At 46.8% G+C, this 15,746-nt stretch overlaps 1 protein-coding gene across 3 annotated transcripts in view; it reads right to left on the reverse strand.

Moving 5' to 3' along the window:
- The window catches only part of LOC119404512 (DNA-dependent metalloprotease SPRTN), a 48,137-nt gene extending 32,469 nt beyond the window's left edge, over nt 1-15,668 (reverse strand). For 2 of the 3 annotated variants that reach the window (XM_037671056.2, XM_037671049.2), the window contains exons 1-2: nt 15,380-15,667; nt 13,269-13,429 (exon numbers count right to left, since the gene is read on the reverse strand). In XM_037671056.2, coding sequence (XP_037526984.1) covers nt 13,269-13,429; nt 15,380-15,517 — 299 coding nt within the window. In that variant the 5' untranslated portion in view covers nt 15,518-15,667. Of the gene's footprint in view, nt 1-13,268; nt 13,430-15,379 lie in introns of all 3 variants that reach the window. The other variant, XM_037671040.2, reaches the window with a different exon arrangement.
- Nucleotides 15,669-15,746: the final 78 nt, after the last annotated feature.

Below are 15,746 nucleotides of genomic sequence, written 5' to 3' on the forward strand. Positions count from 1 at the left end.
AATCGAATTTAATCGTTTTTGCGTTTTATTTTCTATATCGGCTTTTGCAACCTCGTGATCTGCATGCCTCAGTCTGTTGTGTACCGCTGTGCAAATCGAATGGAAAGAAATAACGACTGTCTTTTAGGGGTGAAGCTCCTTAAGCCGTGGGTCGTGCGTCCCCGATGTATGTAGTAGCCACCTCTCGTTTAGTTCGTGGAGTGTCCGCTAGATGGCAGTACTTGTATATGATGAAAACACGGCTCAAGGCTGGCTAGATAACTGAGGACGACGAAGTGGGAAGCTCGAGCAGCAACCACGATTTCTCTGAGGAAGACGACGCTCGGGTCTTCGGTTCTTCGGACGTGTTCAAGGCCGGCTAGATAACCGAGGACGACGAAGTGGGAAGCTCGAGCAGCAACCATGATTTCTCTGAGGAATACGACGACGCTCGGGTCTTCGGTTCTTCGGACTTCAACGCCTGAGGCTCACCACCCCTTCAGGAAGCGGTTCTGCCAGTCCGATCCCGCAACCCGTTTCTGCAGTGGATACTCCTGTCCACTGCTACAGTCGCCGACTGCGAGGCCTTAGTCCCAAGGCCATCCCTCTGGAACTTCTCCAGCCAAGCCCTACATCAGGAGCAATGGCCACCGCCAGCGCTTCACAGGTGACTGTTGAGCAGCCGATGCGAGATGTTATAAAACTATACTTGTAGTATGATGAAATATGATGAAAAGATGTGATGTTATGAAAATATGAATGATGCGAGATGTTATAAAACTATACTTGTAGTATGATGAAATATGATGAAAAGATGTGATGTTATGAAAATATGAATGATGTCATATATGGCACCTGCCATTGGACGCCTGCAAGCATAAAAGGCACTCGCTCTTGGTGCGCACTCGGAGTCATCGGATGGATAATGCATTTGTCGTTTGCGCGAGCACGGGAAAGGCGGCCACGTGTTTACTTTAGTGGGGCGAATTACTCGTATTCACGGTTTACCGATGATGCCCTCAGGAGCTTCGCCCCACTCATCATCATTCACCCCGTGGATATGCTGTAATTTTTTTTTTCCCCTTTACAAGATAAAGAAAAAGCTCACAGGGTCACTTATGCATACACCTAAGACGACTAGAAGGCAAAAGCCATCTTCTTTTTCTTCCCAGTCAATGTACTGAACATCCCTTGCCCCCCTCCGAGATATTTCTGCACCTAACGTGGTCTTCTTGCTGCCTTGATCAAGGATTGTAGGCACTGCAAGCCTTCTGCACCTCGGCTGGTTATGAACTGCCTCCGTGATCAGCCCACCTTTGACCAAGCGAAGATGTAGTGTGATGACGTCATCATGTAATGTCCCGTTATGTGACACCACAAATGTCACAAATTTTGGCAATCTGTGATGTCATCACGTGATGATGATTTTTTGCATCACTAGTTTGATGCCGCCGGAAGCCGGCGATGGTCAATCCTCATGTTTGATGAGGCATCTCAAGCTTTCGCCTTACAACACTGTCGGGCTGTTATTCCACCAAATTACAGCTGCCACTGGTGTACGGAAGAGATGGCTTGCAGTAATTAAGCGGGATAATTGGTCTCCTAATACATCTTCAAAGTACATTAGAATATCCAGCTGTCGTTTCCGGTCAGACGACTTCTTAGAATGAAAGAAGCAGCGGCTCAAGAAGGATGCAGTACCGTCAGTCTTTGCAGGCTACCCTTCAAGTTTACAGCCCAAGGTAACAAAAACTGAACGAAGCATGGCAAGTATCACTAAAGGCGGCCAGTCAAGGAATGCATGTACCAGTAACGATGCCGCCTAATGACCGCCGCCATGTGCAACGCTGAAGTCCCGAATCTGAATTAGGTCCCGAATCTGAAGAATCAGAGCACATGGACACCACAAGCACCACCGGCAAAACAACTGACAATCATCCTGTACAGTGCCACAATTGGTGCGCGCACAGGGCTGAGCCGGCTGTCCCATGCGACAAAAGTGGCCAGGCCAACAGCTGTTGGGCCTCTACTTTGCTCACTACCGAAAAGGCCAAATGGAAGAGAAAAGAGACCTGAGGAGCCAGATACTGAGACTACAACAGACCATCGACAAATACACTGAGGAGCTCAAGAAACTGACAGCAGGCTGCATTTTTCAAGCATATCACACTGGCTCAAGTTAAAGGGCCAGTAAACAACCCCGATGTCCAAAAATTGTAATGAAAAGAAATATGCGCACTTTTGCTATGTGAACATGCTGCCGCAAGAATTTTGCGAGTACGTGCTATAATAAGGAAGTTACAGGGGTTAGAACATCCGTTTCAGCTGGTTTCAAATTTTCGCGCGGCCTCACCACCCTTCTCCGCCACATGGAGGAAAAGGCGTAGCCCGTCGTCGTGACTCCGCCCACTTCGGCAACGTGACACGACGTCAACAATTGACGTCATGGGCGAGCTCGATCAGTCGCAGTGCACTTCCGCTTGCTGCGGCTCCTGGTTGTTTATTGTTTATATTGTCGCACGTGCTCCGTAACTTGACGGGACAGTTCACAATGCAGCAGGAATGCGTGCTTGCTTTCCGAGACGTCGAAGGGGCGCGAGAGAAAAGCCTGGAGAACCCCGCTTGCCGCGCGAGCAAGCGCGACCCGTCCGAGCTACCGGAGATTCCCCTCTCCCCGCTCGATTTTCAGCCGGCAACTGAACAACGCTTCGCGTGTGCTATGCAGTGCGAGGAATACAAATGCGAGGAATATACGCGCGACAACTGCGTGGCCGAAACCGCATCACCGCAGGGCCAAAAAACAAGGCGCAGTTTCGTAGCGGTGGGTGGGAACAGGAACTGACGTTAACTTGACAATTGTTTGTTGAGACCTGGTTTAGACCAATCGACGAGCTCAGTGCTACGTCAACTCGGCGATCGCCGAGTTGACATCACTGCGCGTACGAGGAGGATAGGTCAGGCGTAGGAAAGAAGCGCGGGAATTGTTTTTCGAAATGAAGGGTCTGCGCGGCGCGCAGCGCTGTAATATTCGGAAAACGTGATCGCCGCGGTCTACTGTACGGATTAGCGAGCTTGTTTGGCGGGTGTAAAAAAAAAAGTCGCACCCTGTTTACGGGCCCTTTAAGAGTCAACACTATGACTTTAGACTTGAACAACAGCATCTGTTCATACACATTGGCCAGTGTTGCAGGAACTGCGTGGCATATGCGGCTGTTTTTGTTTGTTTTTCATACCATCACGATTTACTGCTTTAAGCTCTGAAATGATGTAATCACACGGCATAGCTCCTCATTTTCTGGCACCAGCTGCTGCTTCCTCTCGGTGGCAACAAATGTAATTCTCAAAGGCTTTATGATGGGAATGGGTGATCACGTTCAAAGTATTCTTGGAAGCAGTCTAGTGACATTTCGTGCTATTTAGTACATGAACTCCAGGCTTGCGTATAGCGACTAAAATGCGTTCTTGGGCTAGTTGGTGCATGATCTGACAGAAATTTGGAGGCACAAATGAACGAGGACAAGAAATGACAGGACTTTGGCACTAGTCCTGTCATTTCTTGTCCTCGTTCCTTTGTGCCTCCGAATTTCTGTCAGACCTTGCGTATAGTGCATCAGTAGACAGTAGCACGCATCAGGGCACTTTAAGTGCCCAAGCTTTCAGTATTAGCTACTTGTAAACACTGCTTTCAGAAGTCGACTCTCAGAAAGTCCATAACCGACTCTAATTCAGGCAAGCATAATGGTGACAGAACAATTTTCCACGCATCACAGGCATGTGCTCTCATATAGGCCTAGCAGGCTACGCATGAGCGCCTCGATGAAATAGCCGTGAATAGCACATGCCTTTAAAATAGGCTGGTTACCTAGAGCAACAAGTGTTTGAGGATTCCCGTTTATAAAAGTTTTCATTATACCTCAAACAGCGTGAATACAGCCGAAAACTGAACCATATAACAGCTGCGAGTGCAGCTGCGGCCTGTGTTTCAGTGAGCTACGTGACAGCAGTTCTACTCCGGCGGCGGAGCGTGGTGGCTAAAAGCCGTACTAACGCCGATGGCCAGTTCCCATTGCTCTCTTCTCCTTTCCCTAGGCAAAGAATGATAGAGGAGGCACTGGGTAGCAGCATACGTGTGCATGCTTCAGGGCGGCAGTGGTGGTTATGGTGGCAGCCTTTCTCCTAGAACAGCAATCTTAGTTCACTTTCTTCTTTTTTGTATAAATACACTGTACTAAATCATGTCTACCTGTGTTTCACGTTTCGGTGGAAAGCCGGCCTGTCGAAAGGTATCTCAGTGCTAGCAGACACGTATGAGAAAGACACAACGGGACATCCGTGTCTGCTAGAGACCTTTAACCAACTAGCCCAAAAAGCTACTTTGTCAAAGTCAGCCTGTTGGCAACTTTCGTCGACATTCAACTAAGTCCCGTTTTCACCTCAAGGCACCCGAGAAAGGCAAGAGACCTCTTCGTCCCACTTACCACTGAAAACCAAGCTACGAGTACACCCTCTCATAGTGAGAAAGAAACAAAAATGCAGCTACATGCAGCAGAAACAAGAGACGATTAGTGCTGTTCCATCCCTTTGAAACCACACGGAGAGCCCATCGACCCAACCACACACGCACAAAATTTGAGGTTGTGCGAAGTGCCCACCAGTCCCTTGCTGGTTGTCATCTGCTAAAAGAGCGCGTCGCCGGCTCTCGCGTGACCATGACTGTGAGAAGCAACCATCATGTGTTGTTCTGCGGTTTTCGTGGGATTGAAGATGTTGACATGTGCTTCAACAAGAGTTGCTTGTCGCTTTGCACGAAGTTCTACGCGAGTGGTAAGTTGTGCGGTCTGAAACAAGAGATTCCTGAATATGATGGGGACTTCGCATGTCGCCAGTGAGCGCATAGTGCAACTGAAAATTGTAGACTATGATGTACGAGTGGAAGTGAGCTTTATTTAGGGGCGAAGCTCCTCTTAGTCTAACCTTGTCACGTCTCCGTTGTCCGGCGTAACCACCTTAGCAAACTGCCCACTACTTCGTCTTTGCAAACATCCCACTACGACCCATCACCGATCCTTTTCAAACTGCCCACTACTTTGTCTTTGCAAACATCCCGCTACGATCCATCACCAATCCATTACTTCACCGACCATAAAGCCGTTATAAAGGGGGAACGAAAGCCACCTTTGCAAACTGCCCACTACTTCGTCTTTGCAAACATCCCACTATGACCCATCACCGATCCATCACTTCACCGACCATAAAGCAGTTATAATGAAGGGGGAACGGAAGCCACGTCTAGCTACCACTTACGATTAATAAAATTTCTTGTATAAATATATACAGTGTTTGTCACGTCTTTGACGATGTACTGGGCTATCGCTTTGATTACTGCTGGGCGAAACCACTGAAGATTTCACGGTGTAACCATGACTGCTTCAGGAGCTTTGCCCAAGCTCTTCATCATTCACCCGTGGATATGCTGTGAATTTTTTTTTGTTGCTCTCCAGGTGTTGAGCTAACGAACTATCTTTGTTCCCAACAAAGTGGACGCTACAAATGCATGTCTGACTCCGCACCGGCTGCCACTGCTCACCGCTCGGGCTGGCAAGACGAAATCAAGCGCCAGAGCAAAATATGTAGGCAGGCGCTGTGCCCCTCTAAGTGGCAGTTGTCAGCCTCATCCCTCATTTCTTTTTGTCCTGTATGTTTGTATACACGTATCAAATGAATAGTAAAGGTACATGAAAGATAATAAAAGGTACATGAAAGTGAAGACACTGATGGACGAAGTTCGAGGCATTGTTTACACGCTGCGCAGCTCTGGTGGAAAGTTGTCTTCTTTCATTTCCGTGCGATTCCCAAGAGAACTGCCAGAATTTTACAGGCAGTTGCTTTCCAACGGTGTTTCTGCAGCTGTTGTGACAGCCACGCACGCAGCAGTACAGGAACGTGCCAGGCTTTAGTGACGTTTTCACGTCCTTTCATCGACGCGCCATGCTACTCTATCATCACGGCGTGCCCGCGAGCAACCGGCTCCCATCCTAACTTTTCCGCCATGTGCGTGAGGTGGCGCTGCCACCTCGGCTTGAAACGGCAGCGCATTAGGCCTATAAGGGCCAAATCCAAATTTTACTCTTGAACACAGACGATAGTGGGCTATATAGATTTTAGCCGCAATATACATTTTAGGTATTTTTAGTGACAGGTGTACATTGGCAAAAAGTTGTTGGAGCAAGCTCAACCATATCGTCAGTAGCAAACAACTGTGTTTTTCTGTTTTACTTGAAGTGGACATGGCTCTTTTAGAAAGAAAAAAAAATGTTTTCTTTGTCCTATAGACCTCGTGAGCTGGTATGGTGGCGCTACTGCTCTCGCCCTCTATCGGGCTAGCGGCGCACTGTTAGGATTGTTGCCTACGGACCCGTCTGCATGTGTTTCAAGGCGGTGGCTACGGTTGCGGCGGCCGCTGTTCTCCGAGAACTGCCACCGTAGTTCCTTTTTTTTTTGTCTGCGTGTGTAAATATGCTGTGCTAACTTATGTTTATGTTTTTCTTCCTGTCTGAAAAACCTCTCAAACTACAGCTGAAAAACCAGCATGCAGCGACTCTTGTTAACGTAAGCATTCAACAAAACTTCATCTCCTTTTGGCCTCAAGCCATTCGAGAAAGAGAGACCCCTCTCAGTCCTGTTCGCTGAAAACCGAACTGCGAGCCCTACCAACAAAAAAAAAAGAAAAGAAAAAGCCGACAAAACACAACTGCTTGCGCCGGAAACAAGTTCTTTTCCGTCCCTTGGACACCACGCGGAGAACAGTAGACCACCCCCCCCCTCCCACACACACACACAAACACGCTCACAACACACGCACACACACAGGCGAGCGCGCACACACACTTTACAGACAGTGAGACTGCAAGCGCCCATCAGTTCCGTCACTGGTTGTCGTCTGCTAGGAAAGTGCATCGCCAGCCATGGCAGCCAGCCCGCGCGTGAACGTGAGGACAAGAAGCGACGATCGTGTGTTGTTCTGCGGTTTCCGTAGGATTGAAATTGCAATAACGTGTGTTTCAAAAGGAGTTCTTGGTCGCTTGGTACGAAGTTGCACGCGAGTGGTCAGTGTGTGGTCTGAAAGAAGAATTGATGTGCGCGATGGAATCTTCCGACATTGTTAGGAAATGCAGAGTGCAGTCGAAAACCGTGGACTACGACGTACGAGTGGAGGTGAGCTTTTGATTTTTCAGTGCTCTACGTGTGCTGAGCCATACCGAACTGTTTTCGTTCCTAACGAAGAGGACGCGGCAAATTTGTGTCTCATTCCGCACCGGCTACCCCTGTTCGCCACTCTGGCTGGCAAGAAATCACGCGTGAGAGCAGAAGACGCAGACAGGCACATTGCCCCTCTAGGTGGCCGTTGTCAGCCTGCTGTCTTCCTATTTCTTTGTGACTTTGTAAGCTTGTGTATGCATTTAAAATAAATAATAAAAGGCGAAAAAAAAAACGTACGAGAGTGGGGACACTTATGGACGGAATTCGAGCCGTTGCTTACGCAGCCCCGCACAGCTGCGCTAGAGTTGTCTTTCATTTTCGTCCGACTTCTGAGGTAACCCGCAGAATTTTAAAGCTAGTTGCTTCCGAACGGTGTTCCTAAAGCTGTTGTGCCAGCCATGCACGCAGAAGTACGGAAAATTACCGGAGTTCTGCGACGTTTTTACGTCCTTTCGGCGAGGAGCCATGCGTTTCTACCGTGACTGCGGGCACGGGAGCAACAAACGACAATCCCAAGTTTTCCGCCGTGGCCGTCCGGTGGCACTGCCTGTTCGGTTCAAAGCTGCAGCGCACTAGGCCTATAGACCCTTATACCGGGTGTTCAAAGTTAAGCTTTATGGTTTTTTTTTACTTAGGTGCTGGAAGGCACGCGAAGACCAATTGTGCTAATAAGTTATGTGGCCAGGGGGACACAAAGTGAGATGATAATTATTGCTGTCAGCAGCCCAATTAACTAAAATTTAATAATTAACTTTCTACTGGCTGCAGTAAGTTGGTATGTTAGTATTGAAAAAGTGTGGGCAGTAGTGCTTGTACACAGTTTCACTTGGAAGATTCCTTCCAGCACGCCTGTGCTCCAAGGTATCCGGCTAATTGTCTTTCGCATGATTACACATGCAAGAGGGTGAGGGTCAGCGCGAAGCTCCTCCCTAAAGTGACGCGTCTGCTGCGTGCAGCGTTTAGTCTGTGGAGAGGGTGGAGGCGTAAACAGAGATGTCCTTGCCCTCTCAGCCGGCGAAATCAAAATGTAACAGCGCAGTGCGGCATGAGCCGTACACATGATCCTGATGAACGCAATAACCGGAGACCATTTTTCGCGACGTTTTTTTCATGACTTTAGATCACACGGAGACATCTTTTTGTGAACGCGTTAGCTTGACTGTCCTGTACTAGGGTTTATAGAGTTTATGTAACAGAGCCCAGCAATGTTAATGACATGAAGGACAAGATGACATCTGCCTGTGCGAGCATTCCTGCAGAAGTACTGCGCCGAGTCATCGAGTCGACGCGAGAGCGGTTCATGCTTCGCGTTGCTGCGGAAGGCAGGCATTTTGAACACTTTTGGGGGCATTGACGTCTTGATGGGTGAAGTCTTTTGATGAGATTTATGCATGACCAAAATAAGCTTATGTAGCAGCAGAAAATATGCATTAGCAAGGATAAAACTGTTTCAGTTATTAATGGCGCAGTTATTGCTCTTGATTTCAATAAAAGTTACAGTACTCGGACATCAGCAGTCACGCTATTCACGTAGTCCAGGCAAGGACCACGCACGCTTCTTTAGTCATTATTACGCACACGCACTGGCGTCCGGATCCTCCACTCGCACCATTATCTCAGCATGGCATCTGCCACTATCGTTAAGAGGCTCTGCGGTAGCATGTTACGACACTGGTTCCAAGGGTTCTTCGATTTTTGATTTCGCCGGCCAAGAGGGCAAGGGTACCTGTTATCATCTCTGCCTACACTTCCACCCTCTTCACAGACTTAACGCCGCACGCAACAGACCCGTCACTTTAGGGAGGAGCTTTGCGCTCACCCTCACCCTCTTGCATGCGTAATCATGCGAAAGACAAACTTTGGAGACGGATATCTCGGAGCACAGGCGTGAAGAAATCTTCTAAGCGAAACTGTGTACATACACCACTGCCCACATTCCTTTCAATACAAACATACCAACTTACTGCAGCCAGTAAAAAGTTAATTATTAAATTTTAGTTAATTGGGCTGCTGACAGCGATAAGTATCATCTCACTTTGTGTCCCCCTGGCCACATAACTTATTAGCACAAGTGGTCTGCGCGTGCCTTCCAGCACCTAATTTTAAAAAAACCATAAAGCTTAACTTTGAACACCCGGCATACTAAGGCCTCCTTGAGAATTTTAAACATGAAAAATTGAAGGCCTTCAGATCTAATATACTGCACATACAGAGGGATTACAAGTGAAAAGCATTTCAGAAAAAAAAATGTGCAGACAATATAACATATTTATGCATGCAATTAAATTCCATATTTCCTGCGCATCAATTAAGTATGGTAGTGGCGTCTTGGCAGCACTGTAACTTAAGGAAAACATGAGAGAGGGTCAAATATGAAAGTTCTTATTTTGTGTTCATGCATATGCACGGGCGTGCCGTGTAGCATGTTTGTGCATTTTTTGGCAGCACAAGATAGAACCTGTTCCTTTTTTATAAAGTATACGCCTAGTGCGCGCCGACGGAAGCGCCATAGGCGCCGAACTCAATCACTGCTCTCGGGAAAGCAAGCAGACGGCCGACGTGGTTTCCTACGTCGTTGTACGTGTGTTTCCGCGTTGTTCACGTTTCCATAGTGAAATAAGCAACGTTCATCGTTTGTGTGGTGGCCGAAACTTCAAGGGATGTCGAATAACAATTGCTGTGGAGTGGAGTGCTCAAACACCAACAAAAACGCGCCCGGAACACGGTTTTACTCACTTACCGCAAGGCCTCCTGAGCAAGAGCGACGGAAGCAATGGATCGCCGCTGTTCATTGGCAAAGACGAGCCGCTTCGTCATTGTGCGGGTTAACACGTCGCTTCTTGTTCTAATGCTTTCGTTCTGTCATATCAGTGCTCGCTGGATGCACTCGATCATGTTGACACTGGTAGACGACCAAAGTTATCAGCCTGAGCATGCGTTGGTTCGGTTCGATCGCCGTGCAGGGCACTTCGCTCAAACGTTCTATATTTCAGAAGTGTTGTAGTTCGGGCGAGTTGGTCATCCATGAACTTAGCTTGTACTAGCACGGTACATGTACCGCACTAGTAAATGCAGCAATGGTTGACTTCAGAAAGAACAAGAAGTGATTGAGACGTCACCTTTGTTAACAAAACAAAGCGGATGTTCACCACGAGCTGCACCTCATAGCTGGATCTTGTTACGCTGGTCTGCGCGACGAACCTTTGATATTCACCGGCATGACGATTCACTCCACGCGGACGTTCGTTCTCCTCCGCAGTCGGTCATCACATGTCTTCTCGGCGACCCTCTTCAAAACTTGTCACTGTCATCTCTTGATACTTAACTCACAGCACTAGATCATCAAACAACAAGTCTTCTGCAGTTGAGCGAACGATGCTATCACTAGAACGACATAACTTCTTCGCCAACTAACTCCTCACTGACTGACTCTGCCCCCGCGCGCTTGCTGCGCTTGCATTGCCTGTATCGGCTCGCGCCTGGGTTCGGGAAGGTGCGTATGGTTCGTCTGTGCGTAGCACAGCGAAAGCTAGGGAAAGGGCGAGATCCTCTCACCGATTCGTCTGCGGAATCAGACGGCGCCGCTGGCTCGGCTTTGCTTTCTCGAATATCCAGATCTTTCGCGTTCGTTGGCTGTGTCGGTGGCGTCTTCTGCGGAAAGGGTAAGAGGCGCGCGGGCGCGCTCCCGGCGCCTTTTTATACTTATTTTTTCGATGTGCGCGCTCTGTCGCGCACGAACCGTCGGCGCCAGGCTTTCATGCCATAGTTCGAAATCGGCGACATGCGCTTAGTTAAGCGCTCGTTCGTGACAAACACCGTGCACAAGTCCACTTTCGTAGAGGCCCGCGCCTTTCCTACAGCTGCCAGTGCAGAATTAGTTGTCTGGCACCCGCACGAAGGGGAAATAGCAGCTGTGAACTTCATTCATCTCCTCACAGCAAAGCTGTGCAAAGCGCTGTCGTCTACTCCGCTTCCCGCACTTAGTGTCGGCGGCGCCCGCTAGATGGCTATCAGTGGCGCCTCTATAGGCGGTGCACAAGGCGTATAAAGGCCTACCTAGTAAATGGATGTGTACACTACTAAGATGGTACAATTACTTTGTACAAGACTGTACATTATCTAATGCAATTCTCCAACTTTGATCCATGATAGCACTACCAAAAGCCTGCCTCGCTATTCTGCTTTTAAGTTGTCAGCCATGGAGTTTGGCAGCAGAAATATTCTGAAAGAATGGTTGTTTTCAACCACAAAAACCCTGTAGTGGCTGTGCAAGCGACATTTCAAGGCAGATAAAATGCTCAAATGCTAATGTAGCGAAGCATGCTCAATCTTCTAGTGCCATCTCATGATTGGAATTTCAGTCATAAAATATTGCATGCGATTTGGGAATCATACTGCGATATTATATAAAATGTGTATTGTTTCAATAACTATGTTTACAATTGAAGTGCTTAGTTCCTGAATGAGTAAATATAACTTTGAAACTTGGTTTCTCACAGTCACCTGTCCAGCCTGTGAAGATTTTGCCTGTGTGTGTTTTTTCTCACCCATGTGTGGTGTTAGTGAATCTTGCAAGGATCATGCCTGACTGCACAAGAAGATGGGGGAAGTGCAGACTGCAAGCAATTATGAGTTCAGGGCATTGATATGCATGCTATTTGTACATGAAATTCCAAACCTCCAAGCACACACCTCATTCACACAAACCTAAAGAACCGAAAAATATGATAATGGAGAAAGCTGTAATGAAGCAGTGACTTCTTTACAGTTGTGGACCACTCAAATACCGGCGAACTCTAAACCCAGATCCTACGTCTATACCAACATTAGTCACACAGAGTAAACAGTGTTTGTTTCATTTTCTATCATACTTTTGACAGTAACAACCACATCATAAATCTAGGAAGCCCATTTTTATTGTGCCATGGCCAACGACCATGCTCGGGCACACCATGTTTTTAGAAGCCATTAAACTTGAAGCATGTTATCCTCGGCCTACTACTAAGCATCTCAGGGATACCCCAGCATCGGTGTAGCATGCAAGATTTGCTCTTTACAGCATCTTAAGATAAAACATGGAAGTCCAAAGGTATCACAGGACTTAGTAGATTGAGCAGGCTGCAGCTAAGGATTGAAATAGGCAGCTCAGCCTAACGACTGTAGAATCTGTGCCTTAGTTTTGCACGGGACACCCACATTGCAAGGTGGACTTTTGCTGTATTCGCGCATGTGCCTACTTGTATGCACGAGCCAAAGGAGCTGATTAGATCGAAGGCAACAAGAAAATTATCCCTTTATTTCATAGCACTGAAGCAGATGTATAGGTGAGAAGATTACATGTGGTGCTATCCAGAAACAAGTTAAACTTTGATTTGTAACAATACAAAAGATTTGTAACAATACAAAAGAAAACTTGGCACATGTGGTTGCTTTGCGAGCAATGGACATGGCTTAATCAATATGCCTATCCAGTGCCTCTATAAGCAATCATATGTGCAAACTAAGGTCACAGGATGAGTAAATTGTCTATAGATAGCTTGCACGTGATGTCATGGATGCAGCTTCTAATGTACTGGCACTCCACGATGGAGGCTTTGATGACAAACAAGTGGTGTCAATGTGAAAACAACGTGGCAGGAATGTCTCTGTGCATGTATCACAAAAGAACCTGCACGTGATGTTTTGAAAACATTAATGTGACATCGCTAATGTCGCGTCCTCACATGCTGGTGCGCCAACACGGCGGTTTCAGTGATGTAAATGCAAGCCATCTATTGGAAGTTGCAGCAAACGGAAGGTAAGATACGGATGGTATCCTTCTCAATGTGAGCAAGGGCAGGTAAATTTTTTATAGATGAGGTGAGAACGAAAGAGTGCAGGCAGATATTTTACAGGTAAGGTCGACAGTGTGAGAGAAAAACAAAAATGAGAGCACTTGCACACCTGCTTGTGAGAGTATAATATACAATAATGGCACACAACGATGCACATATAACACAAACATATAAAAATAAAAAATCTATGCTCACAAGGTCATGCGTGGACTCCAGCGCACTTCAACCCCACTCAGTTTTCCAAAGAAAAAGGCCTCATTAAATTCAACGAAGAGACTATGCACATTTGGGTTGGGGTCATTTAGCTCCCAAAAGGCATCCACAACTGAGAGGTCTCTCCGCGATGAGTAAGGCACCTGCACACACAGAGTAGGTGAGTCAATCTGTGTGTGCCCAACACTTCAAGTCATGTGAGAGAGAGAGAGCTAAGGCACATTGCCGGGCTAGTTGGTTGGGAATCATAATTCGTACGGCGTAGCGCACCACAACAGGGCCAGAGAAGATATTTTAGTGCTGTGTGTGTGCGTCCCTCTTCTCTGTCCCTGTCATGGTGTGCTATGCCATACGAATTATGAGAGAGAGAGTACAACTTTATTAAGAGTCCAGTGCAGACGCTGAGGTTGGCCCGCAACACCTGGCTACTCCCCCATGGGGACCGGCAGGTCTAGCCTAAGGGCCATCGTGGGTGCACCACCATTGTAATAATGCTCTAGACCAGAGAGAGCAAATGCATGAGTTTTCTGTGCTTGAAAAAGGAATGATTAGGCTTCTAGGGGAAAAAAAAAAAACACAAAAACCCTGCCAAGTATGTTCACACAATGAAATACCCGTTTTTTTTTTTTTTATACAGATGCATTTGAATAATCAGCCAGCCTAAGGACAAGTGCTTGTGTGAAGGGCCAGGCAGTGGATACTGGTGCACTTTTTAAAACATTACCCATCACTTGGAACTTAAACAATGCTAGAATATTAAACTAAAATAAAGACCCCACATGCTAAAGTTAAACAATAGCTAAAACCATTGACACAGACAAAAAGTGCCCCAGCTAACTCTGATCAAGATTTTTTTTTTTTTATTCAAGACCTCTAAATAATCGTAGCTGCATATTAGTGGTAGTCCTGTGTACTTACAATCACTAATTGCTAATTATTTTTATTTGGTCAAATGTTAAATTATTGCTTAAATTGCTAACATGTCAGTTATAATATTATTGTAGGCCGTCTCGAATAATCTTGGCATCGTGAACTTATTTCATGCTGAAATTTCCCGGTTGTTTTTTCCGAGGAAGAACGAAAGCCAGCAAAATATGAAATAGATACGAGCTCGCGCCGCTTCAGGCAGTGAAGACTGGTGAAAACGATGCATTTGAGTTTGCTCGTGTCATCGCAGGGCAGTTGTCAGGGGCAGCAAAGAAAAAGAGAAGGAATACGGGGTCCAAGTACAAACACCGTCATGGCTTAACATGTCCTTTCATGCTACTGTCCTACGTAATGAGTCCACATGATTGCAATACCCTTCTTATGCACTTAAATTCATTTGAACACGGAACACCTTCATAAACTGGAATGACAGTCCTAAATATATAAAACAATATCTACAATATTCAGTAAATTAACTGACGTGAGAAACTTAGGACGGCACGTGGTGTGGACGACTGCCTGCCGTACACACAAAGTCCCGGCTTTTGCGACTCTTCAGCCTGCGCCATACTACCCAGTTCAACACACTCCACTTGCTGCACAGTCGCATGTAGTACCTGCGTTGACGCTGATTAGATTTTTCTGCATTTCTATGAGGAACTTAGATTCGACTCCGCTTCGTCATCGCACACGCTTTTTTCATTATGCTACACAAATGTGCAGCCACAGACTCTATGCTTTACAACTTACATTTATACAACGCTGGTGCTTGTCCGTTTTACATGCTAAACACGTTAATTTTATTTTTTGCCATAGTTCTAATCCGGCCTTTGCAACACTCAGATGCAACATCACTGCATGCTTTTGATGACATGCGAACAATGCCGCCTACGCATTGTAAATGTAATTTTGTTGCATGTGACGTAAGCGCTTCGGAAAAAATGTAACATCGCCAAAAGTCACGTCCTACCACCTCTGCTCTACATCTAACAACGAAATAAAGTATTTGGAGTGACTGACATTTGGCGCGCTCTGACATGGACTACCGTAATCTATCCCACGGTGGCGACCTAGCGTACTGCAGATATGCGTCATTTGTACAGCTCTGCTTAAGTACACTTATGTAAACGTGCAAGACCGCTAACGACAACAGAAGTTGCTCATACCACAGATCTCTCCGCTGGGGCCTTTGTGCTCGGGCGATCCCATGTTTGTAAACTCTGGCGATACTCATTTTCTTCGTTGATCTGTAGCTGAAGCTCCAAAGCCATACGAAAATCTTCGTCTTCGTCGGCAATGGCCATTGCAGCGCTTGCAGTTAACGTTTGCAAATACCATACGACGAGAAAGTTTCACCTGCTGCTACATGCCCGTATTAGCACACTCCAACCTAGCGCATAGCGCACTTCACGCGCATCAGCCATCAGCTGCTGAATGAACGTCCCGCTAAGACAACCATCCTCTCTAAGCCGCAGTGTAATACTGGTAATACGTAGTAAATATTAGCCAGACTTCTTAACGAACAACTTTAAG

The sequence above is a fragment of the Rhipicephalus sanguineus genome, chromosome 1, assembly GCF_013339695.2.
Source record: "Rhipicephalus sanguineus isolate Rsan-2018 chromosome 1, BIME_Rsan_1.4, whole genome shotgun sequence".
NCBI classification, from domain to species: domain Eukaryota; kingdom Metazoa; phylum Arthropoda; class Arachnida; order Ixodida; family Ixodidae; genus Rhipicephalus; species Rhipicephalus sanguineus.